This window comes from Stegostoma tigrinum, chromosome 6 (genome assembly GCF_030684315.1).
Source record: "Stegostoma tigrinum isolate sSteTig4 chromosome 6, sSteTig4.hap1, whole genome shotgun sequence".
Lineage (NCBI taxonomy): Eukaryota > Metazoa > Chordata > Chondrichthyes > Orectolobiformes > Stegostomatidae > Stegostoma > Stegostoma tigrinum.
Window position 1 is genome coordinate 60,227,863 of NC_081359.1, and position 27,647 is coordinate 60,255,509.

At 41.0% G+C, this 27,647-nt stretch overlaps 1 protein-coding gene across 10 annotated transcripts in view; it reads left to right on the forward strand.

The window, feature by feature from the left end:
• LOC125453276 (neuronal PAS domain-containing protein 2-like) overlaps nt 1-27,647 on the forward strand; it is a 160,333-nt gene that overhangs the window by 75,792 nt on the left and 56,894 nt on the right. For all 10 annotated transcript variants that reach the window (XR_009445845.1, XM_048532621.2, XM_059646594.1 and 7 more), the window contains 4 exons: nt 2,813-2,933; nt 17,005-17,118; nt 20,511-20,629; nt 26,648-26,730. Coding sequence is in view for 9 of the 10 variants with exons in the window: in XM_048532621.2 (XP_048388578.2) it covers nt 2,813-2,933; nt 17,005-17,118; nt 20,511-20,629; nt 26,648-26,730 (437 nt within the window). In the remaining variant the exon portion in view is untranslated. The remainder of the gene's footprint in view (nt 1-2,812; nt 2,934-17,004; nt 17,119-20,510; nt 20,630-26,647; nt 26,731-27,647) is intronic.

Sequence of the window (27,647 nt, forward strand, 5' to 3'; positions counted from 1 at the left end):
ATGTTCAGTGGCTCTTGAGCATGGTGAATCAGGTAGCACACTTTATCATCAATTTGGCAAGCTTACATAATGAATAAAAGTGTTTTTGAATACGAGCCAGAAATATTGGATTGAGGAACAATCTGCAGCTGTTGAAAACATCAAAGAGAAATTACTTTCAGCTGATGTCTAGCACATTACACTCCAGACTCACTTCCTGTAGTTGCCACAGATGCATCATCTGCAGGACTAGGAGACGTAGTTCAATTGCAAGCTGATACAATGTGCAAACAACATAGGTCAAGAGCTTTGACGGAGACTGAACAGAGGTATGCAATCATAGAAAGGGAACAAATAACAGATACATGGGGATGTGAAGGGTTCACAGACTATCTCATGGGATGAAGTTGAGACAGACCGCAGACCTTTTGTAGGATTAATTGAGATCAAAAGAAATTCCAAAAATACCCCAGTGCATTCAAAGATTTGGGTTTAATCTAATTAGATATGTCTGCAGCATAGTCTATATTCTCGGCAAAGTCCAAGTAACAGCAGATGCACTCTTGAGGGCAGCAGTGGATTGACAGAAGAAGAGGATCTTATTCTTGTAGTAGAATTAGGGCTTTGTTCTACAGCACTAGCCAATACTTTACTGGCAACATAGGGGAAATTCAGACATATTCATGCAGCTCAAAATTCTGATAAGGAGTACACAAAGGTCAGACAGCTCTGCCTTCAAGGAAACAAAATCAGTTCTGAGGAAGGGTCACCGGACCCGAAATTTTAACTCTGTTTTCTCCTCCGTAGATGCTGCCAGACCTGCTGAGCTTTTCCAGAAATTTGTTTTGTTTCCTGATTTACAACATCCACGGTTCTGTCATTTTTTTAAATACTGTCTTCCACATTGGTCAAATAAAATCCAGCAAACTAAAAGCTGAAAAAGTACTAGAGCAAAACCACACTTGATGATAGTGGCCTGTCTACTAATGTATGACCATAGAATGGTTAGACCAAAGTCGATACTAAGAAACATCATAGTGAATCTCCACAGTGAACATCTAAGTTCCATAAGTGCAGACCAAGAGCACAACAATCAGTGTGGTGGCCAGGCAGCATCAAAAGACACACAGTATTGCATTTGGTCACGTTTGTGCTAAATGACTACAAAGCCAATGATTTGATCAAAATTCCAACAAGGCAGCAGGAAAGGTTAGCAATGGATTTGTTTCATTTTAGAGGGAAGATGCGTTTAGTTCTAGTTGGCTGAATGGATTGAAGTCCTATGACTTCATTCCGCTACAAAAGACTCAGTGTTTGGAGCTCTGAAAAAGATCTATAAGATGCAGTTTCCTAGAAGATAATGGACCTCAATTTGTGAACAAAAGCACGTTCACTTTAGAGGCAGCCATCAGCCAGGTGAAAAGGTCTTCATTCCATTCTCAGTCAAACAGAGAGGTTAATAAAGCCATCAAGTATGACGTATATCACTGATGTATAAGAATCTTAACTGAAATGAAAATGAGCTCTACCCTGCCAGTGGATTGTTAAAGGTAGAAAAGTTAAAAACAGGTGCACCAGTTTCAAAACACAATCTCAAGCCAAGTTAATCTCCCAAGACTAAGAGAGTGCAAAACAATTAGAGAAAAGCCACTGCAAAAAGCAGCACAGATGGTGCACCTCTAGAAAGAAGTCAAACATTCTGTCAGGGAGACAGGATTTGATTAAGGAGTAAGAAGTTAGAATCTACTGTTAACAGACAAACGGATCAAACTTGATGCTATATCACCAGACTGCCTGCAGCAGATGTGGGACAGCCATCCGACATCAGACAGCAGACTGAATGGTGGATAACAAGGTGTGGAGCTGGATGAACACAGCAGGCCAAGCAGCATCTTAGGAGCAGGAATGCTGATGTTTCAGGCCTAGATCCTTCTCATGGTGCATCCATTCCAGTCTGATATAACACCATCACCGAACTGCTAAACTAAATGAAAGTAAACTGCTGAACTAATGTAGATCATAAAGAGAGAAACTTAGGGGATGATGTGATATAATGAGATTTAAATAGATTACAATATAACTGATCATATGACTGAATCAGTAAGGGAGAAGACTAGGAGAAAGACCCTATTCTAGAAGAAGCATGTGAAGAGGCTTAGACACGAGTCTAAAGAGCTGTATTTGAGAACTTACTACATATGTATATAAATAAAGGAGTGTTACAGTACACAGGGAGTTGAGAACCTTACTCAACAATAAAGAACAAGCAGCCTCAGGAATAGTGTTTTTACGCTCACACCCACAGTCCAAGTTACTCCAGGCTGGAATCCCAGTGTGCAAGTAGCAGTATTGACATAAAACATAAGGTAAAGCAATCTCCTGTGTATTCCAACATCCTCCAACAACTGCCTGTAAATTGATTTTCAGTTACACATTATAGAATTTTAATATTCTAATCTGAAGACAACTGTAAAATGTGTCTAAATGTGATCTCATTTATTTTCTCAAAGCATATGTATAGCTTTTCAAGCTGTGTATTATCCCTTTGATCACTGTTTTTCTATAAATATTTCATTTTTATCCTTCATACCACTGCTGTCAATGTATTGGCTAATAAATTATAAAACTCGACATGATCATAAAATATTTCAAATTCTCCTGATCGTGGATTCAACCTTGTCATTTTTAAAACATTGGACATAGATTTTCAGCACCATTCCGCATTCAATAAGCAAGGACCTCAAGCTATCATAACAGTGTTTTCAGGATGTTTTTTTAACTAACAGTATTGCTGAATCAAAACTGACTTGTTTTTTTCTTCTATTTCTTCTAGTCTGATGTTATCGATCAGAATTTATTAAACTTCCTCCCTGAACAGGAGCATGAAGAAATATTTAAACTGCTGTCCTCTCACACATTAGTCACAGATGCTGTTTTGCCAGACTATTTAAACTGTGAGTTTCCTTGTACATAAAAGATTATGTAACTTGTTATTTTATTATTTTAATCCCTTTAATGTGACTTACATTTGTATAGCACTCCTTAAATGAAATATCTGTGCTGCAAATCGGAAAGCATGTTGACAGAGGTTGTAAAGGTTGTATTTGATAAAATGAGTATAACTTATGGCTGAAGATGTTACGAAATAGAATGAGATAGACTATGAAGAAATTTGAAGGTGAAAACATAGATATCCATTAATTGAGGCCCATATTGAGGGCTATTTGTCAAAAATGACAAGACCATTCTAGATTAGTAGGGGTTTCGGAAGGCTAGAAATGAAAATATGATAATAATTGTTTATGGTGTGAAAATATCATATAACACCAGCAGAGGAGAAAACAATATGTAAGGACATGGTGTTCCAGAAATGAAAGAAGATACCTTGACAGTAAATGGGTGAGAAGTAAAATTCTCAACCCAGAGTTAAGGGCCAGTTACATCTAAATTAGACAGAAATTGGGGAATGTGGATTGACAACAGTTATTTGAGGGCAAATCTATGTCTGGCATGGGGGAGGGTTTCAAACACTATTTGATTAAAGTGCAGGACATGCACGTCCCTGCAAAACTGAAGGATAGGAATGGCAGGATTCAAGAACCATGGATGACTGGGGAAATTGTAAGTTTAGTCGAAAGTTAAAAAAAGAAGCATACAGTAGATCTAGGCTGCTACAAAACTGAACAAAGCCCTTGAAGAGTATGGAGAAATTAGGAAGAAACCTAAACGTGGAATTAGGAAGGCTAAAATGAGCCATGAAAGAGGCTATTAGAAGAAAGAGGGTAGCAAGGGAAAGAGTAGGCCCACTCAAGGACAAAGGAGGGAAGTTATGCATGGAGCCACTGGCAGTTAGAGAGATCCTTCATGAGTATTTTGTATCGGTATTCACCAAGGAGAAGGACAAGGCTGATGCTGAGGTCAAGGATGAGTGTAAATACTCTAGAGAATGTCAATATATTGAAGGCGGAAATTTTGGATATGCTAAATTGAACTAAGGTTGACAAGTCCTAAGGGCCAGATGGGATCTATCCCAGGTTTCTGCAAGAGATAGGATCAGAAATAGCTTGGTGATTAGCAGGTATCTTCACATCCTATTTGACCAGAGGCAACGTTCCAAAGGACTGGAGATAAGCCAAAGTTGCTCCCTTGTTTAAGAAAGGAAGCAAGGATAATACAGGAAATTATAGCCCAATGAACCTAACATCTGTGGTGGGGAACCTCTCGGCGAAGATACTGAGGGACAAGATATATACACATTTAAAAGAAAATGCACTAGATAATGACAAGCAGTATGGTTTTGTACTGGGAAGGTTATGTCTCACCAACCTGATTACATTTTTTGAAGAGGTGACAAATATAATTGATGAAGGAAGGGCTGTGAGTGTCATTTATATGGACTTCAGTAAGGCATTTGATAAATGGCAGATTGGTACAAAAACTAAAATCACGTAGGATTCAGGGTGGGCTGCCAAGGTGGATACAAAACTGGCTTGTCATAGAAAATGGAGGGTAGCAGTAGAAGGAAGTTTTTCAGAATGGTGATCAGGAACTAATGGTGTTCCACAGGGATCAGTCTGAGGTTTATAAAAATGTGTATAGATAAATGATCAGGAGGAAAGTGTGGGTGGTCTGATTAGTAAATTTGCAGATGTCATGAAGTTTGGTGGAGTTGCTGATAATGCTGAAGATTGTGAAAAGATCCACCTGGACACAGATAGATTGGTGACTTAGGCACAGAAATGTCAGATGGAATTTAATTCAGACAAATGTGCAGTGATGCATTTTGGAGGATCAAATTTAGGTGTGAATAATACTGTAAATGGCAGAACACTTTGGAACATTAGCATACAGACGGATTTGGGTGTCCAGGTCCATGGTTCCCTAAAAGTGGTAACACAGATGGCCAAGGTGATTATGAAGGCATATGGCATGCTTGCCTTCACTGGCCAGGGCATGGAGTACAAGAACTGGCACAACATGTTGATGCCATGTAAAATCTTCGTTAGGCCACATTTGGAGTATTGTGTGCGGTTGTGGTTGCCAAAGTATCAGTAGGATGTAGAAGTTTTAGAGAGAGTACCATGAAGGTTCACCAGAGATAGTGCCCAGTCTCAAGGGCATCGGCTACAAGGAAAGGTTAAAAAGACTAGGATTGTTTTCATTGAAAAGAAGGCGAATGAGAGGAGACCTGATAGAGGTCTGCAAAATTTTGAAAGGCATAGATAGGGTGGATAGTCAGAGGCTTTTTCCCAGGGATGAATTTTCAGTTACAAGGGGGCACAGGTTCAATGTGAGAAGGGTAAAGTTTAAGGGAGATGTGTGAAAAAAGTTTTTCATGCAGAGCATGTCGGACCCTGGAACACAATGCCACAAGAGCTGGTGGAACCAGGGACGTTGGTGACATTTGGGTGACATCTGGATGGTTACATGAATAGGGAGGGAATAGAGAAATATGGATCAAATAAGGGCAACAGGTTTGTTTTTTAGTTTCGTTAGGGCATGACGATCGGCACTGGTTTGGAGGGCCAAAGGGCCTGTTCCTGTGCTGTATTTCTCTTTCTGTTTGTTCTTAAGTACCAAATTTACGTACCAGTAAATGGCAGCACGGTAGCTCAGTGGTTAACACTGCTGCTTCACAGCGCTAGGGACCTGGATTTGATTCCACCTTCGGGCGACTGTCTGTGTGGAGTGTGCACATTCTCCCTGTGTCTGCGTGGGTTTCTTCCGGGTGCTCTGGTTTCCTCCCACAGTCCAAAGATGTGCAGGCTAGGTGGATTGGCCATGCTAAATTGCCCATAGTGTTCAGGGATGTGCAGCTTAGGTGGGTTATTGGGGGATGATGGGTCAGGGTGGGACGCTCTATGGATCAGTGTGGACGTGTTGGGCCGAAGGGCCCGTTTCCACACTGTAGAGAGTCTATGAATGAATCAGTCTCAGCAAAATGCTGATGGAGTGGTTTGATAGAATTGGAAACAGGGTTGTATTGCTGCTGTCAGGAGCCAAATATAATGGTTTCAGCTTTGTTTAATTTGAGCTGAGTGATTTTAAACTCAGCCAGCACTTGGTTTTTCTTTACAGGATTGCTTAGCAATCGTTTTGGCATGGTCAAGCGACCACAGGACCAAAATTGGACATTTTAAATTGACCCACAGCCGGAGAAATCGGGTCTGACAGAAAATTGGCCAAGTTAAATTCATCAGCTATCAGCTATAGAGAACATCGGTAACTAAGATCAAAGAGATTACAAATGTTTGGGAAAACTAGCCTGAGGGTTGTGTATTGGAAGGATAGATCAGACTTTTTGACATAAGATAATAAAATGTGAGGCTGGATGAACACAGCAGGCCCAGCAGCATACCAGGAGCACAAAAGCCAACGCCCCGGGCCTAGACCCTTCATCAGACTTTTTGACACCTTGACTTCTGACCAATCCCTCAGAATGTGCACTTTATACCACCCCTGCATAGCAACAGTGAAGGGCGTGGGTGGAATCCCATTGGATGCTTTGAACCCTGCTCATGATCCCATTGGCCAAAGGCCATGAAATATTCAGGAAAGTCTGGGGTGAGAGGTATAGAAATGCATGGCTAGAAGCCACCCCCTTAGCAAAGCTGCACAGCAAGACCCATGGCTACCAGAGAAGACACCGGAGAAAATCTACCCTGACCTGAGAAACCTATCTTCATTGATGACAGCTAGCCATATCTCAGAGTGAATTCTAATGACTCAGCTCAAACATGTGGATCATGGTAGAAAATATTGTTTCTCCGACAGATCGAGCTAGATAGAGTAAATATTGTGGGAATTTGCTCACACAGTGTTTTTACTAAGGAATGTTTTGTTAATAAAATTTTGAATTGAACCACAAACCAAATTGTGAGAATTTATCCACCACACCAACAAGAGCACTTTGGTAAAGTGCTTTCAGTACATTAACTGAACAAAGCACGGACAACAATGGATTTGACAGATTTGAAGTGGTAGAAATGAGCTTCAATATATTACATATACATTGAACTTAACCCTTTTGCTTTTGTTGATTGTGACAGAAATAGATAACATATAAATGATGAACAAAGGATACCTTATGTTGTGGAAACATGAAGTCACTGACAGTGACTAAGGTCAAGTGGGAGAAGCTGAAGAACGTCAGGCCTTATATTCCTTTCCCTGCTGTCAACGGGATACTCAGTTCCCAGAGGATGGAAAGGAGGAAAGGAAGACAGAGTTCCACTGTGCCTGTTTCCTACCCTCATAGAATCCCAGGGCTTCCACAAAGAAGCTGGTAAACCTCCTCTGAACCCTCTCCAAAGCATCCACATCTTTCCTATAATAGGGCGCCCAGAACTGGACGCAGTATTCCAAGTGCGGTCTAACCAAAGTTTTATAGAGCTGCAACAAGATCTCACGACTCTTAAACTCAATCCCCCTGTTAATGAAAGCCAAAACACCATATGCTTTCTTAACAACCCTGTCCACTTGGGTGGCCATTTTAAGGGATCTATGTATCTGCACACCAAGATCCCTCTGTTCCTCCGCGCTGCCAAGAATCCTATCCTTAATCCTGTACCCAGCTTTCAAATTCGACCTTCCAAAATGCAACACCTCGCATTTATCCAAGTTGAACTCCATCTGCCACCTCTCAGCCCATCTCTGCATCCTGTCAATGTCCCGCTGCAGCCTACAACAGCCCTCTACACTGTCAACGACACCTCCGACCTTTGTGTCGTCTGCAAACTTGCTGACCCATCCTTCAATCCCCTCATCCAAGTCATTAATAAAAATTACAAACAGTAGAGGCCCAAGGACAGAGCCCTGTGGAACTCCACTCACCACTGACTTCCAGGCAGAATATTTTCCTTCTACTACCACTCGCTGTCTTCTGTTGGCCAGCCAATTCTGTATCTTTGGATTGTGGGAGGATACCGGAGCATCCAGAGGAAACCCACGCAGACAGGGGGAAAATGTGCAAACTCCGCACAGACAGTCGCCCAAGGCTGGAATCGAACCCAGGTTCCCGGCGCTATGAGGCTGCAGTGCTAACCACTGAGCCACCGTGTTGCCCCGTTTGGGTAGGTGAGGCGACCCTTACTAAGCACATGGACCACATGAAAGCTGCAAACGCACAAATGAGACGGGAGCAAAACATACCCAGCCCCTCAGAACTGAAATGACTGTAGGAACCCAAAGGTTCTCCCACACCATCTAGCATCAAAGAAACTTTGGAGTCTGAGATGGACACAGCTTCAACGGCTTGACCACCTAAAGAGGAGGATGAATTTCTTCCGAGGCCCTTCAAGCGCAAGAAGCAGGCTAGAGTCCAGTACGCATCGCCCATATCCGAGGCTGAGTTGGAGGAACTGGATCTGTTGTGAAAATGCCCTTGGATAGGCTAAAAAAAAGAAAAGAACAAGCCTATCTCCCCAGACGTAGAGGGGGAGAAATGTACCAATTGTAACAAGATTAGCAAGGTGAACCCAATAGAATATGTGTTCCCTTATTGGAGCTGTTAACCTGGTCCACTCTGGGAGCCCTAGCTGACAGATATAAACAGGAGTGTCAGGGCTTCTGTTCATTCTGATAGCTGGCTCCAAGGAAGGCGGATCAGTGTCAAATACTATACTGGCCTCTGTGGAGTTATCTCACCTGCCAGTTCATCTGTCTATCTAAATGCTTCTTAAAATGTTGCTTCAACCAGATCTCCTTGCAGCACATTCTAGGTACCTATCACCCTCTGTGTAAAAACATACCTCATACATTTCCTTTAAACTTTCCCCATCTGACCTGAAACTTATGTTTCCATTTGGTTGCCCCTCAGCCTCCAGTGCTGTGGCAAAAACAATCCAAGATTGTCCAACCTCTCCTCTTAGCTAATAAAATTCAATCCAGGTAACATCCTGGTAAACTTCTTTTGCATCGTCTGCAAAGCCTCCATGGTCTTCCTTTAGTGTGGTGACCAGAACTGTGCACACAACTCCAAATGCAGTCTAAATAAAGTTTTATACTGGTGCATCATGACTTGCCAATAATTATTCTCAGTGCCCTGACCAATGAAATCAAGCATGCAGCATGCCTTCTTTACCATCTTATTCACTTGTGTTCTGGAGGGCTTATCTTATGAAGAGAGGTTGACTGAGCTCGGTCGCTTTTCATTGGAGAAAAGGAGGAGGAGAGGGGACCTAATTGAGGTATACAAGATAATGAGAGGCATAGATAGAGTTGATAGCCAGAGACTATTTCCCAGGGCAGAAATGGCTAGCACGAGGGGTCATAGTTTTAAGCTGGTTGGTGGAAAGTATAGAGGGGATGTCAGAGGCAGGTTCTTTACGCAGAGAGTTGTGAGAGCATGGAATGCGTTGCCAGCAGCAGTTGTGGAAGCAAGGTCATTGGGGTCATTTAAGAGACTGCTGGACATGTATATGGTCACAGAAATTTGAGGGTGCATACATGAGGATCAATGGTCGGCACAACATTGTGGGCTGAAGGGCCTGTTCTGTGCTGTACTGTTCTATGTTCTAAGTGAATGTGGATCCATACCTACAATCATACTGACATAAGAGTGGGTGATCGTGTATACCAAGCCTCAGTTTATTATGCTTCGTTATCAGGGTTCCCCTTCTATCTTGACTCACTGAGCAGCTGACATGACACTTATTACTGGACCCACCTCAGACGGCAGCTGTTTGAAGGGTAAAGGCAGCAAGGCCGACGGGACAAAGCAAATGAATGGCTAAGTGGGTTTCTTAACCACCCATTTGATTTTCAGACTAGGCATCTGCTGGCTTCTGAGTGCCAGTCATGGCACAAGGGGAGCACCATTGTCTTTGAGTCAGCGAATGTGGCTTCAAGTTCTACTCTAAATGTTCTAGGTTAACATTTCAGTGTGGGATGAAAGGAGTGCTGCTATGCCAAAGATTTTTAGCAATTATTGGAATGCTTTTACCTCTTGATTAGCATCTCTATTCTGTGCTTTTCGCATATCCACCTTTTCCTGCAGAACCTAGAATCATTTGGCTGGCATTTTCCCTTACTGAGAAACAGTAGAAAAGCAAATAATTGGGTGGGCTGGCATCGGGGAGATGTCCACCTCTTTCCCATTACCTCAGAAATTAATGCCTGGGTGGAAAGACCAGTGATTGGCCAAATAAGAGCCTCGTCCTGATATCGGCCTGATGCACTTGTGTTCTAAGCTGGCAAGAAACATGGCAGCCCTCTTGAATGATAAAACAGAACAGCCTGACTGCTAGGTTGCAGGGGAGGGCTCTAATCAGAGACATGGATTTCAGTAGGCAAATGGACATTGAAAGATATCTACCTGCCCTTGCCCCTGACCTGCGACTCCCTTCTCCCTATGATTCCTACCCTGCAATTCCCATTCCTGGAAAGTGTATGACCTTACCCATTGTTCCAGCAATTCAATGTTGCTATTCAGACAGCAGCCTTGACCTCGGAGATGGTGCTGCTGCTTGAAGTTGCTGTAGCTCTCTGATTGGCAAAGAGCTGGGTAACTACTTAAATATCTGATAACCACTTTATTTGGAAGGCTTTCTCATTATTGATTGTGGGAGCATTCCATTCGTAATGGTCCTATCTCTACACTGTTACTTAAAAACAAAAAAACCCAGCCATAGTAGGAGGCTGTCCGGCCAGTTATGTCTGTTGTGACATTCTGAGGGAGCAATACTGTTGACTCTGCTCTCTATGGTCTATGCCCAGGGATGCACACCGAGACAAACATTGAGTGCACCTGAAGGACCATCAACTCAGTGAAAGATATTCTTTGGTTGGCCCAAAATTGTTGGCCTTCCAGTGCAGAGAGTTAATCTTGACCAAGCATTGCAGACTGGCCCAGGACGACATGCTGAGGTACACACTGAAGCGTGGGACAGCTGTCACCGAGGTACAGTGGGGAAAGTACACCATCTAGGGTCTTTCTGCCAAAGTACCATGGGAATCCATTCAGTTCTTGACCCTAACCCCTTGCCTCAAAGGTGTGTAATTAGTGTCCTGCATGGGAATGTCATATTCCAATGTTTGTTTTTCTTGATATGCAAAGACTCTACAGAACTGCTTTTGTACTTGTGTATGTACATAAAGATTTTAATGAATGAAGCATACTTTTGCAAGAAAAAAGATTCATTCCTGAATGCAGATTACAAAATTCTATCTAAGGCCATCACCAACTGGGTCTGCTTTGGGATCGGTGATTCATCCAACTAAACCTGTGCTGTACCAGGCAGGACAATCTCTGAGAGCCTTGCAGTCCGCAGGGATATGATCGCCCACATGCAGCTGGTGGGGTAGACAGCTATCTCATCAGCCTGGATCAGGAGAAGGTTTTTGACAGGATATTGCACATCTACAAGTGGGACATTCTCTTAAGAATGTAATTGGACCCGACTGCTCTACATCAACATTGTTTGTGCGGTCTCATTCAGTGGTAGGAATCAGACAGCTTCCTGATCAGTTGTGGAGTTAGACAGGGTTGTCCACTCTCTCCTGCGTTGATTGTGTGTTGCATAAAATTTGTTGCTAAGCCCATCAAAAAGGATACAACCCTGAGAGGGGTGATTATCCCATGGAGCAGAGATCTGCATGTTGCAGCCTTTCTGTACAATGAGGATATCACCGTGTTCTACTCATATCTGCTATTAGAACACAGACTCACAAGCATCTGTGACCAGTTTGAGCTGGCCTCAGGATCCAAGGTAAATTGAGGCAAGAGTAAGGCCATGTTCTATAGGAACTGGGCCAACTGATACTTTATCCCCTTCACTGTCAGGACAGATTACCTGAATGTGCTAGCAGTATGGTTCAGAGAGACTGAGGCATGTACCAAAGCTTGGGAGGAGCATATTGCCAAGCTGAGTCAGAAACTGGGCTGATGGGAACACTGCTCCTTCTCCACTGTGGATAAAAATCTGGCCATCAGGTATGAGGTACTCATGGTATTGTTGCATGTGGAACAGGTCTGGCCTATTCCACAAACCTGCCCCTTAGCAGTCACCCAAGTCATCTTCCATTTCATCTGGAGGAAAAGGATGGACTGTGTCCAAACGGACACCATGTAGAAAGCTCTGGATAAGGAGGGGGGGTGGACAAAGAACATATCCAAAACCGCCCTCATCCTGAGTTACCTTTGTGTTTGGCTGCATCAAGCTGTGTGTAGACCCTTAGTACACAAACACCAATTGTCACAGTGTACGGAGGTTCTATCTGTCCCCAGTATTGGAAAGGATGAGTTTAGCCTCGTTGCGACAAGACAGTTCAAGACATTTCATATTACCTGTCCTTCGTGGATAAGTTTACAAAGAAATATGCCTTTGAACCCAAATCAGTCAGGAAGAGGTCAGCATGTAGCTTGACCCCAAATCAGTCAGGAAGTGGTCAGCATGTAGCATCCTTGAGACCCTGCAGGAAAAAGAGAGGGTGCATCCTGTCAGGTGGCTCCCTGAGCAGACTGTCAAAGTTATTCAGCAAAATGGCCTGGTCTCTATGCGCGACTGCACGATGCTCTCGAAGTGGCTGTACTGGTGAAGAGACTGTTATTCATCTCCTTCTGGAATGTGCCTTTGTAAAGAAAGCTTTGAGAGAGATGCAGTGGCTTTTGTCAAGATTCATCCCGAGCAACTCCATGACACAAAACTCTATGCTCTACAGTCTGTTAACATTTGGCCATTCGATCCTGCATTCATCACAATCATGACTGATCGTCCAATTCAATAGCCTAATCCTGCTTTCTCCCCCAACCTTTGAGCTCATTTGCCCCAAGTGCTATATCTAATCGCCTCTTGAATACATTTGTTTTGGCATCAACTACTACTTATGGTAATGAATTCCACAGGTTCACCAGTCTTTGAAGAAATGTCTCCTCATCTCTATCCTAAATGGTCTACCCTGAATCCTCAGACTGTGACCCTTTTTTTTCAGTGCAAGTGACTGCATCTAGGCTCTAATGTATGCACCCAAGTGATGCCTCTCTGCTGTTCCCTGGGATACAAACCAAGACAAACATTGTCTGCACCTGGAGCACCACCAACTTGGTGAAAGGTGCTGTTCGGTCTGCGTGAAACCTGTTGGTTTTCCAGTACAGAGAGTTTGCCTCGACTAAGTGTGGCAGACTGACAGTCCAAGGTCCATGACTGTAGGCTGACTGACACATTGAAGCTTGGGGCAACTGTCGCCATGGTGCAGCGGGGATAGACCACTGTGTTGGGCCTTTCTACCAAAGTACAATGAGGGTCCATTCTGTTATAGGAATCTCCTCATTGCCTCAAAATGTAAATGTTTTCTTCCTGAAGGAGTTGAAAATGCCCTTGTTATTTGCAACTGCATGGTAGCTCTATGGAATGTCAAATTCAAGGTACCGTTTGGGTTTCATTGTCCTTGTTGATAAGATTATACAGAATGGAAAACAACCTCTTTGTATGTACTTATAATTTTTTTATGAATAAAGTATATTCTTGCAATTTAAAAAAAGTCACCTAATGCCACTCCCTCACCTTCTACCATAGTTCTGTATCCTTTCTCCCTTTTCATTTAATCCAGTTTCCTCTTGGATGCTCTTTTGATAGCGTTCCTTCAACAATTCCAGATAGTTCTTTCCAGATTTTGACCACTCCCTGCATAAAACATATTTTTGCTTGTCACCATTCGTGCTTTTGTCACTTAGCTTAAATCTGTGTCCTCTTATTCCTTCTAAAAACAGCAACAGTATTGCTCTATTCACTGTATGCATCCTCAATATTTTGAATAATTCGATCAAATCTCCTCTTCATCTTCAGTTCAAGAATAACAGCCCCATCTAACTCCAACAGCAGAAGACCTTCATTCCTGGAAGCAATCTTTTCTACACCCACTAAATGTGTTCAAGAAAATTTTTTTATCAATATGTAAATGTTCCTACTGGAGAAGGAGCAAAACTTAACTTTCTCTTGGGAAATAAGAAAGGGCAAGTAACTGAAGTATTAGTAGGGGAATACTTTGGGTCTAGTGATCATAATACTATCAGTTTTAAAATAGTTATGGAAAAGGATAAGTCTTCCACAAAAGTTAAAGTTCTTAATTGGAGTAAGACAAATATTAAGGGTATGAAACAAGAACTTTCAAAAGTTGATTAGAGTAGAACGTTCGCAGGTAAAATAACAACTGACAAGTGGGAGGTGTTTAAAAGTGTGATGACGAGAGTTCAGAGGCATTATGTTCCTGTTGGAGTGAAGGACGAGCCTGGTAAGATTAGGCAAGAGTGGATGAATAATGTTATTAAGGTTCCAGTCAAGAATTAAAAAGATTTGTATGTTAGATATAGACAACTGGGATCAATTGAGTTCTTGAAGATCATAAGAAGTATAGGGGCACTCTTAAGAAAGAAATCAGGAAGGCAAAGAGGGGATATGAGGTAGTCTTGGCAGATAAGGTTAAAAATAATCTAAAATGATTCTACAAATTAATTAAGAGCAAGAACGAAACTTGAGAGAGAGAGAGTAGAACCACTTGAAGATTGACAAGGTCATCTTTGTGTTAAACCTCGATGGGGGGAGGTGGGAAGATATTAAATCAATATTTTGCATCAGGTTTTACTGTTGGGGAAAAAATGAGGAGAGAGAACTCAGAGAAATAAATATTGATGTTTTGAAAACAGTTCACATTACAGAAGAGGAAGTGCTAGAGGTCTTAGAAAATATGAAGATAGATAAAGCTCCAGAACCTGATCAAATGTATCCCAGGGTGTTTTGGGAAGTTAGGGAGAAAATTGCAGGACCCCTAACAGAAATAGTTGTATCACCTATAAACATTAGTGAAGTACTGAAGGGTGGCTAATGTTGTGCTATTAAGAAAGACTCGAAGGATAAACCTGGAAACTACAGACGTGTGAATCTGACATTGGTGGTGGGTAAGTTGTTGGAGGTGATTCTGAAAGATAGGATTTAGATGCGTTTGGAGAGGCAAGGATTAGATTAGGGATTGGCAGCATGTTTTTTGCAAGGAAAATCAAGTCTCACAAACTTGATTTAGTTTTTTAATGAAGTAATCAAAAAAAAATTTATGAAGGCAGAGCGGTTTACATTGTTTGCTTGGACTTTAGTAAAGCCTTTGACAAGGGTCTACTTGGTAGACTAAATAGTAAAGATAGATCACATGGGGTTCAGGAAGATCTTGCCAATGGATACAAACTTGACTGTATGGTAAGAGACAGAGGTTGGTGGTGGAAGGTTGTTTTTCACACTGGAGGTCTGTGACCAGTGGTATTCTACAAGGATTGGTACTGGGTCCAATTTTGTTTATCATTTGTATAAATGATTTGGATGAAAATATAGGATGCATAGTTAGTAAATTGGCAAATGACACCAAAATTGGTGGTGTGGTGGAAAATGAAGAAGGTTGTCTGAGATTACAAAGAGATCTTGATTATTTGGATCATGCACCAAACAGTGGCAGATTGAGTTTAATTTGGATAAATGTGAGATATTGCCTTTTGGTAATACAAACAAGGACAGGACCTACACAATTAATGGTAGGGCCCTGGATAGTGTTGTAGAACAGATAGATCACAGGGTTCAGGTCCATAATTCTTTGAAGTCTGCATCACAGGTAGACGGGATGATAAAGAAAGCATTTAGCACACTTGCTTTCATTGCTCTGACTTTTGAGTGTAGGAGTTGGAATATCATGTTGAGGTTGTACAAGATATTGTTGAGGCCTCTTCTGGAGTACTGGTGTGCAGTTCTGGCCACCCTGTTATTTGGAAGGCTATTATTAAATTGGAGTGCGTTCAGAAAAGATTTACCAGGATGTTGCCAGGAATGGAGGGATTGAGATATGAACATAGACTGGAAAGGCTGGGACTTTTTTAACTGGAGGATAGGAGGTTGAGGGCTGACTTTATTGAGGTTTATAAACTCGTGAAGGGTACAGATAAAGTGAATGACAAGGGTCTTTTCTCCAGGGTGAGGCGGTTCAAAACTAGGGGCATATTTTTAAGGTGAGACGAGGAAAATTTAAAAAAGAGGAGGCACAACTTTTTTTTACATGGAAAGTGGTTCACACATGGAATGAACTGCCAGAGGAAAGTGCCAGGTACAGGTGCAGTTACAATGTTTAAAAAATATTTGAATAAGTTCATGAATAGGAAAGGTTTGAGGGAATACGGGTGAAACGCAGACATATGGGACTAGTTTAGTTTGGGATTGTGGTTGGCATGGAGCAGTTGGACCAAAGGCTGTATGACTCTGTAATATCTTCATAACCTTCCTGAAGTAAAGTGCGCAGAACTAGACGTAGTGCTCCAGGTTGAGACCCAACTAGTACTTTATGAAAGTTTAACAGAGGTTTACCAACATCAGTCATCTATATCTGTGGATTTTTCAATTTTGCACTTGAACACAATTTTTAACAAGTTACAAACAGATTATTCTGAATATTCTTAAATTTGTTCCCTGAAATGCCAGTTTGCCATTGCATGGTACATCCCTAGTTGACCTCTGCTTACCTTGCTAGAACTGCAGTTCAAAGAACCACCAAGAGTGGGGCTCCACAATGCCCATTGTAAAGGACACAGACCTTGTCTCAAATCCTGAGGAAGGAGTATTAAAGAGAGGACTTCCAACTACTTATTGCAAAATTGCAAAGACAACCTCCTAAAATAATGGATGGTGAGAAAAGTCAAAGATCACTAAAATGCGTTGCCCTTTACTGTAAAGGCAAAATTCCTTGAATAGCCTGGGATCTCCTCTAGGCATGGCCTTAAACAGTGAATGTGTTTCTTGAAAGTGGTGATAAAGCTCAACCGCCCCCTCCTCTGTCCAGAATGCATGATACATGGGATAGAAAGTTGTTGAAGCTACAGTCTCATAAATTACAGTTAATTCTGTCTCCCCACCCTCACACTCCCACCCAACCCCTAAGCTGCCCATATTGTTTCCTGGCTCCCAACAATAATATCAAGACCAAGTGTATATATCTGGAAAACAAGAAAATGTAATTGCCTATCTTTCACTTAAGCAAGTATGTAATGTTTTTATCTAGCTGAGAACTGCTTTGAATTTTCTTGTCACTTGCTGCGAGGGACATTGGACCCGAAGGAATCTCCTACCTACGAATATCTACGATTTGTGGGAAATTTCCAGTCATATGACAGTGGTGAGTGTTGAAATTTAGTCCAGATCTATTACATGAGACGAAGGGCTTAAAAATGATTTTGTAAAACATGCATTGTATCTTACATAAGAACACAAAAATTAGAGAAATAAATCATTTAAAAAGTGGGACTGAAGAAAGAAGGATTAATTCCCAATTAGTAAATCACTAAGCTAAATAAACTTTTTCTCACAAATATCCTATTCGAGGAATTATAAAAGTGGACATAGTTAAGTATAACACAAAAGCAAAATCTGAAATACGACAAAGTGAGGCAGTATCTTCCGAGAGACAAATAGAGTTAAGGGCCTCGACATGACTTATTTAAAACTCAGTCACGCAATTAAAATTGGTGTTTCAATGTCATGGGTCTTCTGTCAAAAAAGATGAGAGATATAGCAAGTTTTGATACAGAGGCCAGTAAATAAGAGGACAGAAGAAGGGAAGACCACTGATCAAGGGAAGGAAGAAGAAGCTAAAAGAGAGATGGCAGTGAAAGGCAGAAAGAAATGATAATGGAACAAGTAAAGCCCACAGAAAATAGGTGTAAATGAAGTGTAAACAGAAATAGCAGATCATCATCAATTCCTGTATGAAAAATTGGGGACTGAAGCTCGTATCACAAGTTGTTGAATTCACTATTGGGTCTGAATGGGCTTTGAAATGCTTGACTGAATGTGAAGGTACTGTTCCTTCAGCTTATGTGCAGTTTAATTGAAACAGTACAGTAGACTAAGGGAGAGGTCAGAAGCAGGAAGTGTGGCAAAGAATTGATATGTCAAACATCCAGAACCTCAGGGCCATGCTTCAACTGGATGGAAATGATTCACAAAGTTATTTACATATTGTCTCCCTAGTGTGCAGGACACTGTGTCATGGGCAGTGAATACTGTGTTCTAAATTGAAGACATGAACGTATGAATGGGATAGTGAGGAGAGACGAAGTAAAAGAACATGGAATATTGTGTCCAATTTTGATTTCCTTACTTCTAGAAGGATGTGGTGGCACTGGAGGCAGTTCAGAGGAGGTTCACCAGATTGATTCCAGGAATGAAAGGGTTGTCGTACGAAGAGAAGTTGATTAGCTTGGGCTTGTGCTCACTGGAGTTCAAAAGAATGAGTTTGGATTTGATTGATGTATATAAAATACTAAAGGGGGTTGATAAGATGGATGTTTAAACGGAAGTTTCCCTTTTGTGAGACAGTCTGAAACAAGTGGCCATTGATATAGAGTGAGAGGAGATAGATTCAAAACTGATTTGAGAAGAAACTACTTCTCTCAGAGAGTTGTGAATCTGTGGAACTCACTGCCCCAGAGTGCAGTGGATGCAAAATTAATCAATAGATTTCAAGAAAGAAATAGTTATACTTGTAATGAAAAGCAGGAGAAAGGGCTGTGCGGAGCAGGCAGGAAAGTGGATTTGACACCAGGATAAGATCAGATATGATCATGTTAAATGGCAGAGTGGGCTCGAAGGGCTAAATTGCCTACTCCCACTCCTAACTCCTAGGTTCCTATGTTGTATCTCCTGCACTTGCAGACTGTCTGGAGTCTGTGTTGCTAGTGGGATATGATTTAACTGGGATAGAACTGGTGATGTCAGGGATATTAGCTGTAAGATACGAGTATGTCAAGTTGTTGCTTGACAACTCTCCCAGTTTTGGCATAAGACCTAGGTATTAGTAAGGGAGAATGCTGCAAATCAACTGGGTTGTCATTTCCGGTGCTGAGGTCAATCTGGATGCTCAGCCCAGCATTATCTGTTAACTTTTCTACAGTGAATTTGTTTTTTCTCCAACTTTCCCTCCTTCTGTAAAGCTCCTGCTTCTCCTATTTCCTAATACGGATTCATTGGGTGTCTGTTGATGGTGGTGATATGTATCCTACAGCTTTTAGTTCAGAGTACTGTACTTTGCCTTGATTGAGACTTTATGCTTTTTAGTATTGCTGTACATGAGTTGTAAGAGATTACTACTGAGAACAGCATGTTTAATATTAATATTTGTCTACAATTTCTCTGCTAACATAGGAGAATGCAGTGTGGGTGTACTTTGGTTAATAATTTTTAAACAGACAGATTATGTATTGAGAAAATTTACTAACTTGACCTAGAAAAAATACTTGGCTAGGCAGTGTTGTGCCAAATAAGAGTCTGCCCATTTTGCTGGACTGTGCAGAAAGGAACACTTTTAAAGAAATGGAATTCTGATAAAATTCCACATTCAGAATTGTATAGTGCTGCACATATTTTGGTGTGTTCCAAATATTTGGCCCTGTTCCAAATATCTCAGTGTCACTGGTAGAAGATTTGAAACGCTGTTTTGAAAAAGAGGCATACAGAGAGAATGTTTACATTGCAAGCGGATACATAGGCTGTAATATTCCAGGCTAGCAGGAGGCAGCCACGAGGCGGCAGCCGATGGATCTCTGCAGTCTCTGCATCAGTGATGGAGTTGGCCTCAAGCTTCGTTTATTTCTGCATGACTGAAAGCATGGACATGGGGAGAACAGGCCCCACCTTTTGACCGGTGATAATGGGAACTGCAGACTCAGGGAGGCAGAGACAGGCTGGACCCCATCCCCCTCTCTGATGAAGGGTCTAGGCCCGAAACGTCAGCTTTTGTGCTCCTGAGATGCTGCTGGGCCTGCTGTGTTCATCCAGCCTCACATTTTGTTATCCCACCCTGTTGACCCCCTTCTTCTGACTTCATTAGTCTACCTTTCCCTGTGATCCCCTCTGCTTGGGACGCACCATCCAATAACAATGATCTTTTTCCCTGGGTCACTGCTCTATCTTGGGGCTTTGAGGAGTTGCTGTACCAGCAGCAGCCACCGCCATTTCTGCGGCGCTGCTGAGTGCTAGTTTTGCTGGCCTCCAATTTACGAACAATCGTCCGGCTAATTCTGTGGACTTTTAATACAACCTGAACTCAAAAATAAATTCTGCTTTAAATAATTAACCCATTTAAAAGGATAAAATATCTAGTTGGTGTTAGGAAGGGGATTAAATAACAAAATCCATTTGAAATTAGGAATATATGACCAATTTATAAAGCACTTTTAATTACAGATTCTTTCATTGCCTAATGTACGCTGTGGATAATGTGGCCAAATGTGGTGATCACGTGTGTGTGCATCCAAAAATAGTCCCACAATTTTGTTTTAACAATTAACAGATTATTTGTCTAGATTTGTCAGCATTGGCCGCTGTTAAAGAAATAGAAATCAGGCAAAATTCCACATTAAGAATCTGTAGAGGTGCATATATTTAAATGTATATAAAGCTTGGAAACATTCATATTTAGTCTCTGTATAGATTATGTTAATAGATCGCTTATTACAGATTGCTATTAACCGCTGTTTGAAATGTTCTTTTTCTTCTTTCTAATTGTAGTGCCGAGCTCATCTTGTAATGGTTTTGAAGGTTCTGTTCAAAGGACGCTTCAAACAACAGTAGATGAACAGATGTGTTTTGTAGCAACAGTTCGTCTAGCAGCACCTCAGTTCATAAAGGTTAGTACATATGGACAGTGAAAATTGGCACTGTGGTGTGACCTATGGACCAGGAATTCATGCCAGTGCTGCTTTTCTATGGTGGCTCATGCTCCGACACACCTGTCCGACACCTAGATGTCTATTATACAAGTGGTATCAATATATTTGTAGGAGATAGTTTTTGAAATCACGTATTAATTAAATTTAAATAGCGTGACTTTTTAAATGATTCTTAATTTCTAAAGCTTTTGGTTTTTTGTAAACTTGTGATATGTAAGTAAAATTCTGAATGTTAGTCTGAATTGTGAACCAAGTAATGGCCTTTCGGTGATTGTTAACGTTAGTTTGTATTCATACAGTACTTTTAATGTATATGACATCCTTGGTAAGTAATGAAAGAGGAATTGAATGCTGAGCTGTAGACAGTTTAAATAGATTGATGAATAACTTGAATGTAAAGGTTTTTGAAGGATGAGAGATGAGGTAGAGACGTGTACAGGGAGTCAGAGTATTTTAAAGATAACGTAACTTATGTGAACAGAGAGAAGGAGAACTCATTCCTGATGGAGAAACAAAGTAAGGGGAAATGAATGAGTGGCCAGAATTGGAAAAGTATTGGAATGAGAAGTGAGGCTGGTAGAGATAAATTTGAGCAACAGGAGAGTGAAGCACGGCATGGCATGGAAGCTCAGTGGTTGGCACTGCTGCCTTACAGCACCGGGGCCTGCGTACACTTCCAGCCTAAGGTGGCCGTGTGGAGTTTGCACATTCTCCCTGTGTCTGTTCTTGTTGCCTCCAACAGTCCAAAAATGTACAGGTTAGGTGGACTGACCAGGCTAAATTGCACATAGTGTCCAGAAATGTGTAGTCAAGATGGATTAGCCACAGGAAATGCAGGGTTACAGGGATGGGGTAGGGTGTTGGGTCCAGGTGGGATGCTGTGCAGAGGGTTGGTGCAGACTCGATGGGCTGAATGGCCTCTTTCCATTCTCTACAGATGTTATGATTCGTTGTGCAAGACAGAATCTGGGTTTTGGACCAATTTGGGTTTATGCAAGGTGACAAGGGAAAGCCAGTAATGAGAATATTGGAACAATCAGGCCTTGAGGTGAGGAAAACATGAACAAGATTTTTTTCTGCGCTAGGTACAGATGATGAGATCAGTGATATTGAAGCAGCTTCTTCCAGCATTAATTTTCCACATTTTGGATCCAGCGTCAGCCTTAAGTTACTCCCAAGTCTGCTATATCACTGAGCAAACTGAACAGAATGAGGTTGATTTTCATTTTGCGTCATCATGGAAAATTGGTGATAGCAAGTCACAGCTTGGTTTTCACCTCTGCTGGTGTTTATATCCATTGAAATCATTGCACTCTCTGTTTTGGATGTTTTCCCATGTAATTATACATGCATTCTCTATAGGGAAATGGCATTGGCTAAAAGAACATGTCTCTGTGGGACAGAATTTGCTGATCATAATATCTTGTTTAAAATAGTTATAGCTACTAGTGTGTTTGAAGATGGGGAGGTCTCATAAACTACAGCCTACCCACTGCCTTCCCAGCATTGTTCAAACTGTTTCCCATGTTAGGGAGGTGTCAGGTAGGTCAATTGCCTTTGGGACAGTCAAGGCCCATAAGTAGTTTCTCAGTGCATCATCCAACCCCACCCACTATTATGGCAGAGGAGGCCTATGACATGCTGGTCATAGCTTTTATTGGGCAAGAGGTGTGCAAGTCCCTAGTGGAGGCATGCCATCCACTTCCTGCTGCTACCCAAAGACCATACCCCCTATTTAACCTTTCCTTAGCCTCTCAAATTCTCCCCCAGCCACCAAATTCTACTCACATTTTACAGAATCACAACAGGAGGCCACTCAGTCCATTGTACCAGCACCAGCTCTAATATTGAGTCCAGCTGTGTTATCTAGTGCCAATCTCCTGCCATTTCCCCATATCCCAGCATACTATTAAAATAAAAAAAGTCCAATGCCCTCTTGAATGCCTCAGTTGAACCTGCCCCCACCATGCTTCCAGGCAGTGCATTCCATGCCCTGACTACTCACTATGTGAGAAAGGTTTCTTTTTTCTCAATTCACACTTGCTTTATTTGCACTTCACTTTAAATCTATGCCTCTTGTTCTTATTTCTTTTGGAAGCAGAAAAACCTTCATCCTATCTATTCTGTCCAGCTGCTCATGATTCTGAAAACCTCAATCAGATCTCCTCCCAACTTCCTTCTCACCACGGGAAACAGTCCCACCTTCTCCAGTCTATCTTCACACCTGGAACAATTATAATAGATTGCTTCTGCACTCCTTTCCGTAATGTGAAGCCCACAACTGAACACGTACCGTATCAGAGGTTTAAGAAGTGTTTTGTACAAATTCAACATCTTCTCTTTGCCCTTGTGCTCTACACCCTTATCAATAAAGCCGAGAGCACTATATGCTTTATTAACTGCTCTCTCCACCTGATTGCCACCTTCAATGATCTGGGCACATATGCACCGAGGTCCCTCAGCTCCTGCGTCCCCTATAGAATTGTACCCCTGTTTTATAGAGTTGTTCAATATTCTGCCAACCAAAGTGCAACACTTCACATTTCTCTGCATTGAACATCACCTGCCACTTATCTGCCCATTCCAAGTGGCCTATGTCCCATTTCTAATTGGGGCTTGCCATCCAGGCCCTGCTGATACCTTTCAGTCCAAACTGATACATGCTTTCAGTCCAAACTCTCTAACTTCCTATCCTTCTTCGGTTACCTGTCAATGAGCTGTAGCCACAGCTTAAATCTGGCTCTTCTGCAATCACAGAAAATCTCTAAGGCAAGACCTCCTCCCGAAATGGAGCAAAGATCTTGCCTTGAGACAATTAATATCCCACTGAGCATGCTTCCTGCTTTTTCTATGTGAGATCCCAATCAACTATATAGTCATTTGTTGTGGGAGAGAGAAATAGGAACATAGTGCTCTGTAAAATCCAGCCTCAGGTAAAGATTACTGTAAAAGTGTTTCACTCGGGGAGTGCTAACTTCAGTGAGCTGAGTAAAAATTTGGCCCAAGTAGATTGGTATCAAAAATTAACAGACCAAACAGTAATTAGATAATGGACTTCAAAAAGATGGTCAGATGTACAGTAGGCACATTTCCATGACAAGGAAGGTAAGGTATTCAAGGCTAGTGTTACCAGCTGACTAAACATGTAGGGGTTAAAAGTGAGAGAGAAAAGCAGGCTTGTGACAATAGTATCAGAGATAATGGGAACTGCAGATGCTGGAGATTCCAAGATAATAAAATGTGAGGCTGGATGAACACAGCAGGATGAAGGGTCTAGGCCCGAAACGTCAGCTTTTGTGCTCCTGAGATGCTGCTTGGCCTGCTGTGTTCATCCAGCCTCACATTTTATTATCTTGTGACAATAGGAAGACTTATAATGCACTAGACAACCAAGCTGAATTATAGAAACTACAAAGATCCAAAAAATTGTAAATAATAGGAGCAAAGAGAGAATATGAGAATAGATTAGTAAGTGACCTAGAGGTAAGTCAAAAATCTTTTCTAAGTATATATGTGGTAAAAGAGCAGCCAAAGTAAGAGCAGGCCTGTTTAGGGGCTGGAAGAGGAGATCTGGAGGCAGAGGGCATGTCTGAGATACAAAATGATTTCTTATCAACCATTTAATACAAAGAATTTTAAAGTCATACATTTTGATGTATTTTCATAGAAAGATGAAATGCAGCAAAATGAACTAAATGCTGTAGTATTAAACAGACTGGAGGAACAGAGTGAGATCCTGGGGCAAATGTACATGAAACAATGAAAGTACAGGACGAAATGTATTTTGAAAAGCAAAATCGTTCACTTTGGTAATAGAGAAATAGAGTACAGAAGCAAAGACTTCTTCCTGTGTTCACTGCTAATGGGCCAAGGGCCAGAATGACACCACATGACCACCAGTGGCATGCTAGTTTAAGGATGTGTAGACAGTTGCTCTGTAACGCAAGTCGTCTGTTAAATAAACCTGTTTGAGATTTTCATATATGAACCTATGCTATCAATCCAATATTAGACAGGTAATTCTGTGTTACGGAAAAAAATTACAAGAATATGGCAGTTTAATAACTCTTACAGGATAGGCCTCAGCTGCAGTACTGTGTCCAGCTCTAGCCTCAATATTTTTAGAAAGGATGTCCAGAACTTGGAAATGGTGCAAAAGTAACTTATTAGAATAGTAATCAGAGATAATGGGAACTGCAGATGAATCCAAGATAACAAAGTGTGAAGCTGGATGAACACAGCAGGCCAAGCAGCATCCTAGGAGCACAAAAGCTGACGTTTCGGGCCTAGACCCTTCATCATTCTCTGATGAAGGGTCTAGGCCCGAAACGTCAGCTTTTGTGCTCCTTGGATGCTGCTTGGCCTGCTGTGTTCATCCAGCTTCACACTTTGTTATCTTTTATTAGAATAGTACCAGGTTTTAGGGACTTTCATTAAGTGACAGGACTGGAGAAACTGGGGCTATTCTCCTGAGAGCAGAGAAGGATATTTGTTTTTAGTTTTGATAGAGTAGGTAAGGAAAAACTGCTCTGTGACAAAACAATTGGTAACTAGAGGATAAAGATTTAAGGTGATTGGTAAAAGAACGAAAGGTGACTCAAAAACTTTTATTTTACGGTCCGAGTTATTGAGACTGTACACTGAACAAATAGTCAGTGAATTAGTTGTACTTCCAGTATAAAATTTAGAGGGAAGAACATATCAAGCTTGCAATACTCTGAAAAGGCAGTACAAAGTAGCATAGATCAAACAAAATCTAGAATTTAGAATAATGAACACCAAAAAGCGATAAAACAATGGTGTTTAAATGGAGTATGTTAGACAAATATATTGGTAGGATTAAAGTGAATGGTGTATCATGTGAACAAGTAGATAAGTTGTCTATTCAGGACATTTAATAACAGAAGGTGGGAGATGTGATGCAGAAGTGAAAAGAAGAATACAGGTAGATAGAAGTCATTTTTTAAAGAAAATGAATGTGTTAACAACAATAAAATTTAAACTGGTAACAAGGAAAAGAACTTCTAAAAGTGTACAATCTATCTATCCACTTCCCGGTATACCTCAGACACCTGAGCAAAAATTATATGTTTCTGGAAGAAATTAGAGATTTTCGAAATGCGGGTGCCGAAATGTTTGCTAACAATTCCATACACAGAAAATTAGTCAAATGAAGACGTATTTGAAAATGCAACAACAAAAAGAACTTTAAAGAAGTAACATCAGAAAATAAAATATCAGTATTTCAGACATTTAATCAAATTTGAAAAGCCGCAGAGAGCTTTTTTACAAGGCAGTGTGGAGAACTGCAGAAAGAGGGATCGACCTACGTGTAATTGGATGGCAGATGGCACAGAGTGGTTGTTGACAGTTGGCAGTGGATGTGTGAGGATGGATCAGTACAGACACCGTGATAACATATCTCCTGGCAGGAACAGCTACACGCAGCAGCAGCAGAGTTGTTGTGATCTGGGATGTACTGTCTGAAAGACTGAGTAGAAGAAAATTCAATAGTAATTTTGAAAATTAAATAGATAAGATATTGAAAGGAAAGATTCTACAGGGCTACAGGAAGAGAGCAAAGGAGTATGATTAATTGAATACCTCTATCAGATTCCTAGCACAGGCAAAATGGGCAGTCTTTGGTGCAAAATCGTTCCACAATTCTACACAGTGGAAAGCTAAGGGATAACTGTTGTCTCTGAAAGTGAGAATATGCTGTTTACTCAACAATGAAACCCTTATTCTTACACATCTAAGCTGAAGCATGATCTAAAATGTTGCCCAATGATATTAGTCAATTACTTACTTTTAAAATTTATTCTTAATATTAAAAAGGAATAGCTTTCTCAATGAACTATATTTAATAATATAGCACATTGATTTACAAAACTCTGAAATGTAGCATTAAAATATGTTCTGTATAAAATTCTACCACTGCTAACCACTGCTAAATAATACTTTATTTCAACACAGGAGATGTGCATAATAGAGGAGCCTTTAGAAGAATTTACCTCTCGACATAGCTTGGAGTGGAAGTTTTTATTTCTAGATCACAGGTTAGTGAGAATTCTTTTCTGATGAATGCAGAACTTAGTGATGTCATGTTGCCAAGTTGGTTTAAGCATAAAGAAGCGTTTCTGGAAGCAATATGTGTCTGTGGAAGGAAAATTAACTCTTAGTTTCCTTGTACAGGGTGCTTTATTTCCTTTGCAATTTGCTACATCAAACATTAATGCAAATATTGTTAGAGTTTTAAAAGAGCAAAGAAACCTGGGAGTTTACCTACACAAATATTTAAATATGAAAGGCAACTTGATAAGGATGTTAAAAAGCATACATATTCCTTGGGCTGACAAATTGAGGCTTTGAGTACAAAATCAAGGAGGTTAAGCTGTGTCTGTACAAAGCAGTGGATAGGCCTCAGCAGAGTTAATATGCCCTATTCTATATCCCATATGTCAGGAAGGATGTCAAGGCTTTGAAGAGAGGGCAAAGGTCATTTACCAGAAGAGTACCAGAGATGAGGCATCTCAATATGTGGAAAGGTAAAGAAAGCTGAGATTTCTTTTAACAGCAAGAAAGATTATTGGGAGATTTTTTAGAGGCTTTAATATTGAATATCAGAAGAAATGACTTCCACTGAGGCCTAATTCAAAGGGAAGGGGAGTCCACTGTGTGATAGAGGTGCATTATTACTATTATCATTTGGAAATTTGTATTTTTAAACGAGTGGCAGATAAACTTTAACATCAGTTCTGTGAAGGTGACTTTTTAAAAAGTCAGTAATTCACTTGATAAAGCACAGAAATACATTATTCCAAAGAAAGTGTATGATTTACTAAGTGCCTAGCCAGGTATCTGTGGTAAAAACCTGAAGAACTGTGGATGCTGTAAATCAGAAACAAAACAGAAGTTGCTGGAAAAGCGCAGCAGGTCTGCCAGCATCTATGAAGAGAAATCAGAGTTAACATTT